General features: G+C 37.0%; 1 protein-coding gene across 3 annotated transcripts in view; it reads right to left on the reverse strand.

The window, feature by feature from the left end:
- Positions 1–15,195, reverse strand: part of LOC114652119 (coiled-coil domain-containing protein 158-like) — a 109,119-nt gene that overhangs the window by 69,288 nt on the left and 24,636 nt on the right. For all 3 annotated transcript variants that reach the window (XM_028802323.2, XM_028802319.2, XM_028802322.2), the window contains exon 5: positions 2,047–2,258. In XM_028802323.2, the coding sequence (XP_028658156.2) occupies positions 2,047–2,258 (212 nt within the window). The remainder of the gene's footprint in view (positions 1–2,046; positions 2,259–15,195) is intronic.

The raw sequence follows: 15,195 nt of genomic DNA on the forward strand, positions 1-15,195 counted from the left end.
TTTTGCACACTTTGACCATACAAATGGATATTGGACATGTGGATTATGGGACATGAGTTATGTGAGGTTTTTTTTTTTTTTTACCCTCCCATTGACATTTTCCACATTCTTTGGCACTGTCCAGCATTGTAGATCTATCGACTCTGTTGAGATTGAATATTCAATATTTAATTTCTTCACAGAAACATGAAATTTAATTTATTCTGTCACCTCTACAAACTACATGAGATAACATTAAAAAATATATATCATTTAACACAACTACACCTTGCAAATATAGGACAAATTTGGACTGAAAAATTTGTTATAATACTTATAGAGAAAAGCCAAGCAAAATGACACCTTTTATTGGCTAACTAAAAAGATTACAATATGCAAGCTTTCGAGGCAACTCAGGCCCCTTCTTCAGGCAAGACGTAATCCAATACACATTATAATGCTTACATAAAACATTTAAGGAAAGGTTACATTTGAAAATAAAAATCACTGTATGTATAAATTTGTGAGCACAAATTCAAAGACACATTCAAATGCAACAAAAATAATAGTTAAAAAAGATTATGATATGCGGGAGTCTCAGCGAATTTATGATGCACGCTGAAAACAGTTTAAGAAGCTAAACTCGAGGGAAGCTTTGCCATCAGCACTTTTGCCAAAGGGCGAGAAAAAAATGAATCCTCATTCTGGTCAATGTGCTGAGCATGACCAAACTGTGCTTCAAGGACCCTCAAAATAAACAACAGAGTCCAGGTGTTGACCTCCAGACCTCTGCAAATACAGCTGAAGATGAACTTGATTGACGGTTATCCTGCCCCTAGATCCACCCATGTCTCTGATCTGCAGCAATATCCTTCTCAAGCCCTGCTACATTGCAAGAGTATGTTAACTGTTGAGTAAACCAAGTGACATAAATGTGCCGTTCAATTGGCTGTTAAAGGAAGCTCCTAAATCACAACTTTTGGACCAAGGCCAGAAGAAATATGCATGTTTTGCTGTTTTTCATGAAAAATGACTTTGTTGTAATGCATTTTGCCAATAAAATGGACTTTGTTGTAATGAGGTTTTTATAGACATTACTTCTATAGAAAATTGGCCAGGACCAAAAAAAAAAATTGTTAAATTGAGGATTTTGTGGGTGGCACAGTGGCGCAGTGGTAGCGCTGCTGCCTCGCAGTTAGGAGACCTGGGTTCACTTCCCGGGTCCTCCCTGGTGGAGTTTGCATGTTCTCCCCGTGTCTGCGTGGGTTTCCTCCCACAGTCCAAAGACATGCAGGTTAGGTGGATTGGCGATTCTAAATTGTCCCTAGTGTGTGGGTGTGTTTGTGTGTGTCCTACGGTGGGTTGGCACCCTGCCCAGGATTGGTTCCTGCCTTGTGCCCTGTGTTGGCTAGGATTGGCTCCAGCAGACCCCCGTGACCCTGTGTTCGGATTCAGCAGGTTGGAAAATGGATGGATGGATGAGGATTTTGTTTAAACAGACGTCATTCTATTGGAATTTGAGCTGTACTGAAAAGAATGAAGTAAGGAAATGTAACACAGGTGGGCCTGAATATAATGTTTATGCATTCTAGTCCAAAGCAGAAAGCTTAAATATCTGTTCAGATTCCAATAATAATTTGTGGGGACAGAACATTACTGTTGAAGTGTTAGTTAATGGGTTATAACCGTAAACATAGTCATAAAGTTTAAATGTATAGCTAAATAAATATGCAAACCTACTATATATAAACAAGTCTGATTCTAGCTCAAAAAGTATCTATGTATCTTCTTATCCTAAAGTGTCCAGCATGGTCTCTAAAGGTCCATACTTAAATTCACTCTTATAAACACTACTTTAATCAATTAACCTTTAAATCTAAAATGTATAGATCTTTGGATGTGGGGAAAAAAAAACTGTTTACTTTTCAAAAAACAGGGAAAATATAACTATTTAACACTATTAAGACAGGGCCATGGATCAAACTCAATAAGCTGGAATTGGTAAGCCAAAATGCTAACCACTGAGCTACCTTCGAAACAATTTTACAGAACATAATTTGTACCAACCTCCCCCAGCATTTTTTCAAGCATCTTAACCTGCATGCGGTAGTCCTGTAAAGTCTTTTCTTGATGATCATTTTCAAGACCAAAACCACTGTTATGAAATTCTTCAGTGTCCCTCTTGTGGTGTGATGTAAAGCTTCTTTTACAGTAAGAACCAGGAGAAAGGTCATTCTGAGAATTAAGACCAGGTTTCACTGTGTCTGATCCAAGAAAACCTAAACAAGAAATAAACAAGCACAAAAGAAAATTTCAGCAGTACATCTTGCTACTGCCATACCAAGTACCTAATATGTTTTAATCTAAATCATTATCACAACTTTCTAAATATCTACGCCTTACATAAAATGCTTATTTAGTATATGACAAACATAGGCATGATGTACATAGTAGATACAATAACTTGCTCTGTCTTTCGGAATGCATTTAAAAGGATCTGATAAATATTAACTACCCCTGGTTATATTTAAAAACACTGTCAGAATTTAAATATGTGACATCTTCCTAACACACAACAATATGAGCAAATACATCAAAGAAAAGTCCTGAGAGGCTACTTAAAAATAGCCCAAATGTTCACGCTTCAGATTTTGCCCTGTATATGATTCCAGATTACCTTAGAAGGGACAGATGTGTGCAATATACAGTTTTTTAGTCAATTAAAGTATACCACACTCTGCACAAACTGATAACGTGTAGCTCTTGTCAATAACTTTTAATTCATTATCAAGAATTCTAATTACAAAGCTTGGTTACAAATACTCTGAGCATTTAGGTATGCAGTTTTTGAGATATGCTGATACAGCATGGGATTTTTTTCCTATTATCTTCATCACCATTAGTATAGTTTCAGCTATAGCTATTAATGGAAGAGAACAAACCCTAGGCAGGTTTCCTTTAACAAAATGTTTAAAATTGAACACAGTAAAAGGTATGTGTTATTGGAAGAGTATAAATATAGACATCTCTAAAGGACCAGATACGAAGTGACTTCAATGCATCAAATACTTTAATGACTAGGGGGCTCTGCCCCCTGCTTGCTTCGCTCGACCACCCCCGGTTTTGGTTTTCCGGATATACAATTTAAAGAGATTGCTATTTTCATGGGAATTGTTACATATGCATTATTTTCACTTTTACTTTAAAACTTTTGCAAAAACAATACTTGTCCTTTATTTCTGGCCCCGGGCATGGTTAAATCTCTTTCTCGCAGGACGTATAACGCTGATCACGTTGTGAAGGGTGGGGGGTGCGGCCGAATGCATGCTAAGGAGAAGCGGTTGGGTCATCAGCTGGCTTGTTGCTGCTGCTGCTTGCTTGCTGCGCGTCGATCATTTCAAAGCCTTTACAGCAGCTGTCCTTTTCCCACTTCTCATCTCTGCTGCTCGCGTTGTAAAGAGGGGTTGGGGGCATTGGGCTGAACGCATGCTAAGGAGAAGCGGTCGGATCATCTGCTGGCTTGCTGCTGCTGGTGAGCTACAGTATGTGTTCTGCTTGTCGCTTGTCTTTGTTTTAAGAGCTGGGAGCACATGAAGTGTGTCTGCCAAAAGCATTCCAACAACTGCTAGGTTAGACGTCCATGAACTTGTTTTAAATGTTGTCTCACTGCCTTGCCTCGCGTGACATTAAAGTGTCTCTTGCGGGACATCAAATCACATCTCGTCTCCCTCCCAAGATATTTTTTTATAATAGAGAGATTTGAATACTGTATATGATTATCATACATAAATCCAAATGATAGCAACATCTTGGCCCCATAGTACCTCGAACATCATCTCTCTATATATAAAAGAAAATCCTGGACTGGAAAGCAAATGCAAAGCTACAATACGTGATAATCTCGAAAGACATTTTAAAGACCAGCGAGACCAAGGAGACTTGCCACGGTGCATCTTGCGGGGACCGTAAAACATGACACTTGGTGCCAAGAGATTGTCCCAGGACCGTAGCAAAAAGGACAGCGGCTGTACAGGCTTTAAAATGATCGAAGGGCAGCGCGACAACAGCTGCCCCTCCTTCACAACGCGAGCAGCGTTATACATCCTGCAAGAAAGAATTCAGCCACGTCCGCGGCCAGAAATAAAAGACAAGTATTGCTTTTACAACGTCACACGAGACCAGGCAGTGAGCCATCATTTAAAACAAGTCAACAGACCTCTAAGCTAGCAGTTGTTGGATTGCTTTTGGCAGACAAGCATCATGTGTTCCCAGCTCTTAAAACAACGACATGCAACAGGCAGAAGAGGCAGCTAGCAAGCTGCAAAAAGATAACAAATGATCCAAAGGCATATCCTTAGTGTACGTTCAGCCGAAACACCCTTCACAACACGAGCAGTATTATACGTCTGGGAAGAAAGAGATGTAACCAGGCACGTGGCCGAAAATAAAGGACAAGTATTGTTTTTACAAAAGTTTTTAAAGTAAAAGTGAAAATAATGCATATGTAACAATTCACAAGAAAATAACAATCTCTTTAAATTGTAGATTGCCTGCCTACGGTAAAGTCATCCCTGATGACTGGGGACGTGGGAATGAGGGGTCCTTTCATCGGATTAGCGCTATTTCAGATGTGGAATGGAAAAATTGGGGAGGCAACTTGATGAATGAGGTCTCCAGGACTTAAAACAAATCCAAATCATATTATGTGATATCATCTAATGTGAAATTCTACTCCGTACTTCTAGAATTTTTATACTGTATTGAGGATTTATTCTGTTCTATGTATTGTACTGTATGGCTCAGAATTAAAAGACAATGAGTAAAATGACAAAGTAGAACTTCATAAAGACGTTTACAAACATTGACACTAAACACATGCAGAGCAGGTTAGAGACTGTGAAACCAGTGAAATTAGAAAGGCTCAAAAAAAAAAAAAAAAAAAAAACGGCGCTATACACATGTGGAGAAAGTTAAAGGATATGAAAGTAGGAATATTAGAAAGATCGCAGTAGCGCAAACAAACAAACTGCCTCATTTAACTATGCACCAGTCTAACTTTGGTTTTGCACAATAATTACTACACTATTGCACCTTAACACTTAATTCTACTTTATTCACAGAATTTTACTTATTATGTTCTACTATACTGTTACCTTTCATTCTATGACTTTTTGTTAATCTAACTGATATTCTTCTAACTTTGCATAGTTTTTGATAAGGTATTGTCCTGTATAACTATACATGTGACAAATAAAGAATCTTGAGAATTTCAAAAACGGAGTTTACCGCACATGCATTTATTGGTTACTTTGTTCATGTATATATATTGATCTGTCTGCTTATTTAAAAAGCTACATTTACCGCAGGAGTCAAAAACGTTCTGTCTAGCCCTTGTACAAAAACCTAGACAAAAGCTGGGGTATCACCTTGGTAACCCCATGTACTTTTGGAACCGTGAGAGGAAAATAGCACGACTTTACAGACAGGAGTCCAATGCAGAACTCTACTTACTTTTTTACTTTGTAAAAAAAAAAAAAAAAAATTATTAACTGCTGATGATGTTGATCGTTTTGTCTGTGCTGAAATTCCAAACAGAGAAACCTACCCTGACCTCATTAAATAGATTCAGCATATTGGGACTCGCAAGATTACAAATATTGTTTTTACAGAAGTTCTGAAATAAAAGTGAAACTAATGAAATAGCAACAAATCAAAGAAAAAAAAAATCTTAAAAGTGTGTATCCGGACAACCAAACACGGGGGTTGGCGAGCGAAGCAAGCAGGGGGCAAAGCCCCCTAGTTTCACATATTTTGAGTGAGTGATGAATCACCAGATTACTGATTAGTGTTGATCTGAGAAATTTGCCAACACATTTTCGCAGCAAATATGCATGTTCACAGGTGACCTTTTTTTCCAAATTTTTCCCTGTAAATTCACCATGTGGCTGTCTTAGATGAACATTTTTTTTCTGAATTGTCCTATGATGCTTTGCAAAGCCAGTGTGACATCACAAAGCTGTACCAGCCATGCGCAGAAGTTTAACACATGATTAATGTAATATTGCTGCTGTCATGGTAGTCCCGTGGGTCGCAGGCACATCAGGAAAAAAAGAATGTCATATCATGCTTGACTGTGTTGCATGCACTCATCTCACCAAGGGGAAACCCTGCTTTTCTACATGCTGTTGTTTCATCTCAACTACATTAAAAAATTAGCCATGTGCCGAGAAGCCCTATCCCATCACGAAACACGGGACAGGTTGCAAAATACTAAAAACAAAAGATTTATTGCAATTTACAAGGCACTTCTTTCTTCTTGATTAAAGTATCTGCACAGATAAAACAAAGCAGACATCATAACTCCGACCAGAGCCACATCAAACAATGGATTGAGCCAATCCAAAGATGTGTGCCCCAAGTGTAGAACTCTATGAATGCAATTATCAATATTTTGTTTACTAACTGCTAGATTGTGGCTGTTTGTTCTATTTTGTTTTATGGTATTCCTTTTGTCTACGTTTTTTTTGTTGTTTGAGACCTTTTGGCTCAATGCAGCTGAGATCATATATTTGGCCAGTACAGTCAGTCCCGCATAATTGTTAGACTTTTCCCTAGCCCTCAGGGACACTTAAAAGACCATTGCACCATTATACTGTAACCCACTTAAATTAGTTCAGTTCCTCCTACTCCATTGACTTCCATGGATTTTGTGGTGTTTGGCAAAGTTTGCAAATATTTCCCCGATTTTGCTGAACGCATGGTAAAGTGAACTGTGAAGGGAATACTCATCATTATTTCAAAAAATGTACAATAATTGTAATGCCGGGAGCACAGTGCAAAACATACAGGTAAGAATTTGAGCTGAATATCCTTTACTGGTTACCAAACTAGGTATGGTTTCATTACTACTGGGACTGGACAACTCTCTGTTACAAAACTTCCTACTGTAATATCTCTAACTATACTTCTTGCTTGGTGTCTGAATTCAATCAACCGAAAGAATCCTAATCCACACTGTGCAACTTAGTGATGTCTCAATATATGAGGTATAAATTCATACTGGGCCCTCTGTTCACATAGCTCTCAGAATTAATCTCATGTATATAAGTTAGAATTGATTTTATCTTAGACTGACCATTGTTGCACTGCGATTCATAAAATTAATAACAACGAATAATAATAACTAAGTAATTACTTTATAAGATATATCCACACTGTAAAAATATTCTCAATTTTAAACAAAAATTAAAAGCAATTCATGTATGCCTGATAAAGGGATTTTATTTTTATTTTTATTTTTTTTTTTTACATTGAACATGAAGGGAGAACCTCAATCACACTATTCCAGGCACTGCATACTGTTTTTACATGCTCACACTTTTTTGATCATTAATCTTTAAAGACTTGTTTATTCAAATACAGGGTTCAGGAGGAATCAAAGCATTAAGACAGGAACCACTGCTAAATGCAACATCAGGCTATCTTTGGAAAAAAAACACTTATAAAGCTATGCATACACAACATGTGCATTCAGGATGAAATAAGAATACCCAGAAAATGCCTATGCAGATTCAGGGACGATGTGATAACTAGACACAGAGCATTCCTGTGCCAGAATTTGAAACAAGTCTCTGAAGTGATGAAAAAGCAGCTACCAATGATTACCCTTTGACCACATATTTAAAGTAGGCCTTGTTTATTTCATTTGAAGTTGGATTGGAATCTGGCTCCCTCCAAGACAGAACAAGATCAAGTACAATATTAGTTAATATGAGGTGGTATATAGCCTGGTTCATAGTTGCTACACTGTATTTTGTTTACACTGCCTTCTCTATTTACTGTTTTGAATAGTGTATAACTAAAACAAACCTTTATGGCTGCAAAAGTTTTCATTGTATTTCAAATCAGTCAATTGTCTTGCCAGCTCTATGTCTACTTCTGCTTGCTAAAATATTTTATATATTTCAAAAGGTAATTTTAATACCTGTCTTTTTTCTTTTGAACTTTTATTAAAAACATTGCTGTGTCAGTGGTTTCGTCCGTTTATAGGAGATGGACGTCTGAAGCAGAGCTCCGCTAGCAGCGGCTTTATTTTCCCACATATTTCATATTATTTAGAGGTATCCTGTATTTAACCCGACCAAGGAACTTCCACTACAATATACAAGCATGAGTAACAAGAAGAAAAGTCAGAAGGAACCGGAAAAGAAACTTAAAGCTGCATCAAAGTCCGGACAGACTTCTGGCCTGAGTGCAAGTGTAAGGTATGGCATCACGGAGACTGACCTGGAACAGGCAGACGAATGCGCAGAATTCCTGGGACCCCGCTCCATTGTATCGTCTCCAGTCAAGAGTGATACAGGTCGCGAGGGATTGCCGATTTCTGGGGATCATTCGAGACTAGAAAGGGCTCTGCAGGACGTGCTCTCATCTACTCATCGCAAGCCTGTAACAGGAGCTGCATTTTCACTTGCGGAGCACGAAAGCCGAAGCGAACTGTCCGAACTGAAAGAGATGATTGCTACACAGAAAGAGATGATCGCTACACAGTCAACTGCCATGGTTACGGCCATGAAGGAGCTTAAGAATGAGCTTAAGAAAGATAACACAAATGATCTTAAGAAGATGGCCATTGAGCTCAAGAAGGATAACAAAGATAAGGAAACGCGTCTATTTAAATGTTTCGACGTGAACTTTAAAGGCATGTTGGAGAAATTAGTGGAACACATTGAAGAAACTAATTCCAAACTGAAAAGGCTTGATGATCATATTAATGACGTTTCAGATCAGCTGGAAGACGTTAAGCAGGGACTCACGGCTCGAGTGGAAACAGCGGACCAACTGGCATCTAACGCCGATGAAAAAGCCACAGCTGCGAACTCGGAATGCAAAAAACTTGGAGACAGACTTGCAGCCCTGGAGGATGGGTGCAGAAGAAATAATATAAGAATTGAGGGTATACCTGAGAAACGAGAAAGCTCAAGCCCAGTGAAATTTGCAGTAGAATTACTGTCTAAAATAATTGGAGATGACTTTAAACTCGACAATGAGATAGCCACGGCTTATCGCACAAAGATACCAAGCGCCTTTAAACCTAGGTCTTTTATTGTCCGCTTCGAGCGACTAAGATGTAAGCTTGATGTGATGGCACTTCTCAGACACAAGCAAGAGATTATATTCGAAAATAATCTTATTCGTATTTTTCCCGACTTCTCACCATCAACAGCTGCAAAACGCAGATCCTACATCGACATTAAAAAGATTCTACGGGAAGCCGATATCAAATACAGCCTCTTGTATCCTGCCAAACTGAAAGTGGAAGTTCAAGATCGACATTATATTTTCTTCAGCAAAGAAGAAGCTGAAAAAGAATTAAAGAAGCTGTTTCCGATACTTTTTTGAAAGTTAATTAAAATTAAAGAGCCGTATTCTATCAAGGCACGGAAAGGACCTATGATCTGATCGCTGGATCCATGTTTAAAGAGACTGGTATTATAATTATACATCCCTTATTTTCTTTCTTTTTTTTTTTCTTTTTATCTGGACTTTATATGTTATATGTTTATGTTTTAATTAGAGTTATAGAGTTATAGACGTGAGTGTGAAAATGTGGAAGTGATTAAAGTAGGATTCGTTTTATTTATTATTTTTTCTTTTTATTATTATTTATTTATTTATTTTTTTATTTATTTAATTTTTTTTTTTTTTTTATTTTTTTTTATTTTACTATACCTTAAAGTAGACTGTTTAACTTCATACCCTTGGTTTATTGCTTGTTCTACTATTTATATAATTACCATTATACTATTACAGTAGGAATTACCAGGTTTATCCTAGACTAGTTTTTAAAATCATTCCCAGGGTTGTTTTTTTTTTTTTTTTTTTTTTTTTTAATCTTAGTATCTTAACTTAAAAGCGCTGAAGATTATTTCAAGCTTAAATATTGTTAATGAGAACATTTTCGGCAGATAGTATTAAGGATTTAACTGTAAAAGATATCTCTGTTTTAATTCTGTAACGCCGCTGCAGGGTGGGGTTTGTTTTGTTTTGGATGTGCTCTGTCTCTTCGTATGTCAGAGGACTGGAACATCGCGAAGTGGGGTCTAGCCTCATGTGGGGAGGCAAAATGGGGGGGGTGGGGGGATAAAGGGGGGAGAGAAGGAGAGCAGGTTATATCTAATCTATTCTTGTAATCCTTATAATTATAAATATCAATGCAACAACAGGCTAAAATGCAACAACTCATGGGGAATCTTGAAACTAAGATTAAAACTGCCATATTACCAATTAAAACTATAAATGACATTAAAAACTCAGAATCAATGTCTCCATGATGGGACAGTTAACTTTGTGAGCTGGAATGTTAAAGGCCTGAATCACGAATTAAAGAGAAAGAAAGTATGCTCTCACCTAACAGGCTTAAACGCTAAAATAGTATTTCTACAGGAGACCCACTTACTAACCAAGGATCAGTTCAGATTACAAAAAGACTGGACTGGCCAAATGTTCCATTCTAGCTTTATAAAGAAAACTAGAGGGGTGGGAATTCTCATACATAGAACAGTTCCATTTGTAGCATCAGAGGTAGTGTCGGACCCTGAAGGGAGATATGTGATGGTCATGGGCAATTTATATAACAGTAAAATGATTTTGATAAATGTTTATGCACCCAATGTTGATGATAAGGAATTCATGCAAAATCTATTTGCATCCATTCCCAATGTGAACACTCATAAAATTATAATGGCTGGGGACTTTAATTGTGTTTTAAATCCACTCTTAGATAGGACTCCTGTGACAGGGGGGACGACGTCTAATACTGCAAAGATAATTACACAGTTTTTAAATGATCACAACTTATCAGACCCCTGGAGGTTTCTTAACCCAAACTCAAGAACATATTCGTTCTACTCACCAGTGCATTATAGCTACTCAAGAATTGATTATTTTTTTATAGATAATAATTTCCTGCCTACAATTAAATCATGCAAATATGACACAATTGTTATCTCTGACCATGCCCCTCTAGTCTTGGAGCTAAAATCAATAAGTCCCTCATACTCACCTCGCAGATGGCGTCTTAACCCTCTTTTATTGGCAGACGAGAACTGCACAGAATTTATATCCAAACAAATCAGTTTCTTCCTAGAGACAAACACGTCCACAGAGGTTTCTGCAGGAACACTCTGGGAAACTCTAAAGGCCTTCTTAAGAGGCCAGATTATTTCATATCTTTCCCATAGAAATAAATTAGAAACCAAGAAAGTGTCAGAGCTAAGAAATGAAATTACTAGAATAGATGAAGAACAAGCCAGGCGTCCAAGTGAAGCTCTCCACAGGAAAAGGCAGGCCCTGCATACAGAACTTAACATCTTAACAACTAAAGAAACTGAACATCTTATTTATAAGTCTAGACAGCATTACTATGAACAATAAATGAAAGTTATCGCAAATATACTAATAACCCAATTGTGCTTTACTCACTCAGAATATGGAACCAAATTAGGAAGCATTTTAAGATGGAAAATCTTTTATCAGTGGCACCTCTGCAAGGGAACCACCTCTTTCAACCTTCGCAAGTATATCCAGTTTTTAATACCTGGAAAAGTTTTGGGATTAAAATGCTCAGAGATCTTTATATAGACAACATATTTACATCTTTTGAACAATTACGTTCAAAATTTAACCTCCCAGCTACACATTTCTTTTACTATCTTCAAATTAGAAATTTTGTAAAACAGAAATTGCCCAATTTCCCCCACCTTGCACCCTCCACAATGCTGGAAAAAATACTGCTCAATTCCGAGGAAACAAACACTATTTCCGCAATATATAAAATCTTATTAGAGTCCCTACCTTTCAAAGACCCAAGAGGACATTGGGAAGAAGATCTCTTAATCAATATATCAGAAAAGCAGTGGAAGGTAGCAAAGCAGAGAATTCACTCGAGTTCTATATGCGCAAAGCATAGAATTATTCAACTAAAAATTATATATCGAGCTCATCTGTCTCGCTTAAAACTGTCCAAAATGTTTCCAGGCCAGGATCCAACCTGCGAGCGCTGCAACCAAGCTCCTGCCTCACTGGGTCACATGTTCTGGGCCTGCACCAAACTAACATCATTTTGGACAAAAATTTTTAAGTGCCTCTCAGACAGCCTTAGTATCACAATCCCTCCTAACCCACTAACAGCTGTGTTTGGTGTCCTTCCAGATGGACTGGAATTGGAGAAGGACAAGCAAACGGTGATTGCATTCACTACACTCTTGGCACGCAGACTTATTTTGTTAAATTGGAAGAATCCTAATTCTCCTCTTATAAGTCAGTGGGAAACCGATGTTTTATATTATTTGAAATTGGAAAAAATCAAATTTTCAGTTAGAGGATCTGTACAAAATTTTTTCAAAACATGGCAGGATTTAATCAATATTATTTTAGAATAAGAGAAATAACTATTATTGCATTTAACTCCCTTCTCCATCTCTTATTTATATAGATATTTACTTCTCCCCTTCTTTTGTCTAATGTTGCCTTATTAAAAAGCTTAAAGAAATTTTCCTTTAGCTAAGCTCTCCTTCTCAGGGGTGGGGTTTGATTTGTTTTCAAATTTGTTGGGTTATAAATTGATCTGTTTGTATGGAATGATTACAATGAAAATTAATAAAATAAAAATATTAAAAAAAAAAAAAAAAAAAAAAAAAAAAAAAAAAAAAAAAATTGCTGTGTCATGGTTAAATGTGTCCATTTGCACTTTACAGTGTCATTCATTCTCAAAAGAAAATTTCACACGAGTGGAAGCATTATATTAATAGACTTTGCAGAAGATTTTAGATTAATTAAATAAGTGCCTACTGTATTTGGCTTATAAGTTTTCCAAATGTAAGCAGTGGGTTTACAAGGTGCATTCTGAGCTTCTTCTACCTTTTTTTAAATCTCAGATTTATAATTTAAAATTAGAGAGACAATTATATTGGTCGTTTGCAATTTTGCATAAAGAGTTTTAAGTATAAATTTAATGTATACATTAAAGCATTCTGCATTTTAATAATGCCTAACTAATCTTTTAAAGGAAAAGAAAAACTCACACACATTCAATTTACTGAAATGCTGATCAGATATTGATGATGCATGCTGTAAATTTGCCTGGTTGACCACAATACCTGCTTTGGATTGATGGAAACATATTTGACTGACATTGGAACAAACATATCTATTTGTATGTTTTCTATATATTTTTTTTATATAATTTGCTTGAACATTCTGGTTGATTTTGCACCCTCTCTCGATGCCGTGGGGAGGGGGTGGGGCCCTCCTCACTCACACACCAGCCTCAGGGTGTATCTTACATCCACTTAGCTACCAAATAATGGAACTACTTAACGGATTTAGATCTTTTTTTTTTTTTCTAGAATTTGCTTGAACACTCCAGTTGTTTTTGCAACTTTTCTCATTGCGCCAAGAATCATAGATCGCTTACAGGAGCAATATATTCGTGCTAATCCGAGACAGAGGCTGCAGACTGAAGGGAGGGGGAAGCGTGATGTCAGGAGTGGCGAGTCGGTCTACCTCTGTGTTTTGGAGCGTAACTTGCCTCCACTTAGCTAGCGATACCTTTTTGTTTATTGATTTTTAAAGTTTGTCCTATTTCACTACTACGTGGGCGCAGCCGCAGGGAACGGCTAGTTTATTATAAAATCTAATACAGTATATTGGTAATTCATTTATTTAGGACTTATCAAAATAAAAATGATTAAAATATGAAATCAAAAAGTCTATCATTGGCTTATACATGATGCAGGAACCTCCCAGAAAAATTTAATAGTTCACCAAATATTTTTTGTCCACAATCACCTTAATACAATGAAACATTAGACATGGTTAGGTCACGTCAGTATGGGGAGAATGTACTGGTACAGCGCATTGCCACAGCCACCACAAGACGAAACAGCTTGGGATCCTGGTTGGCAACCCCTCCAGGCAGACACGTGGTCCAGTCCCACCCTCTGGAAATAACCTTCTATCTGACACAGTACCAAAGGAGTCCAGTCTTCATCTTAAGTCACTGGATAGTGTCCATATTTCACAACCATATAGGAAAACAAAAAGCACCAGAACTCTTAAAAACTTGGACCACACACGCCTTTTCAGTGACCTCATGACCCCCATGCTCTCCCAATCAGTCTACTGACTTCCTAGGATTAGTCACCAGAGACATGAATGTCACTGCCGAGGTAAGTAAACCTCTCGACAAGGCCTACACTTTCTCTGCAGACAGACACACTGCTGATGGCTGTGCCCAAGAGGTCATTAAAGGCCTGGCTCTTGGTTTTTATCCATTGCGGTTGCAAGCCTAGACACTCAAGACTGCTCACTCAGTTTGTTGTGAGCCCCAAACAGACCCTCCATTGACTCCGTGAAGATCATAGCATCGTCGGCAAAGTCAAGATTAGTGAATCTCTCTTCACCAACAGATGCCCCACAGCCACTGAGCCCACGACACTGCCCAACATCAAAACTATGCAAACATTGAACAGAGTAGGAGCAAGAACACACCCCTAACAAACCCTAGAATCAACTGCAAAAACATCGTGTGTCAAACATTAACTGCCAAATTGCTAAATATTATTTCTTAGTTAATATAGACAGGTATGTATACTCTATATTGTGAGTAGCCTATATCACATATTATTTATGTTATTATGAGCTTCAAAAAATTAACATTAAGAAGAAAAACATAAAACAATTCACTAAAGTATACTAGTTATGGGAAGTGATTTACAAAACCCTAGAATGATCAAAATTAGCGTTGTTTTTACTGTACCAATCATTCCATATTCATCTAAAAAGGCTTCATAAATGAAATTTATTTCAACAAAATTCAAGCACTGTTTCATAAACTATTTATGGTACAGTAATAGTCTATTAAAACAGAAATCAACCTCAGGGTCCAGAAACAATGCTAGGTATATGTAGCTAAATGTAGTTATATTAACAGCAATAAAAAATCCATTGTAATATGCATAATATTAAAATAAAAATTTGTTTTATTTATGACTGTTGTCAATTGAATGTTGCCTTTAAATTGCCACTAAAAATATAATTGAATTTTTTTTCCTAAACTACTATTTATCACACTTTTACTTTTCTGAAATATTTCATATACAGTATATTGATATAGAGATCAATTTTGTGAGGTTTATATTTAACTGTGGTTAA

Source organism: Erpetoichthys calabaricus, chromosome 5, assembly GCF_900747795.2.
Source record: "Erpetoichthys calabaricus chromosome 5, fErpCal1.3, whole genome shotgun sequence".
NCBI lineage: Eukaryota > Metazoa > Chordata > Cladistia > Polypteriformes > Polypteridae > Erpetoichthys > Erpetoichthys calabaricus.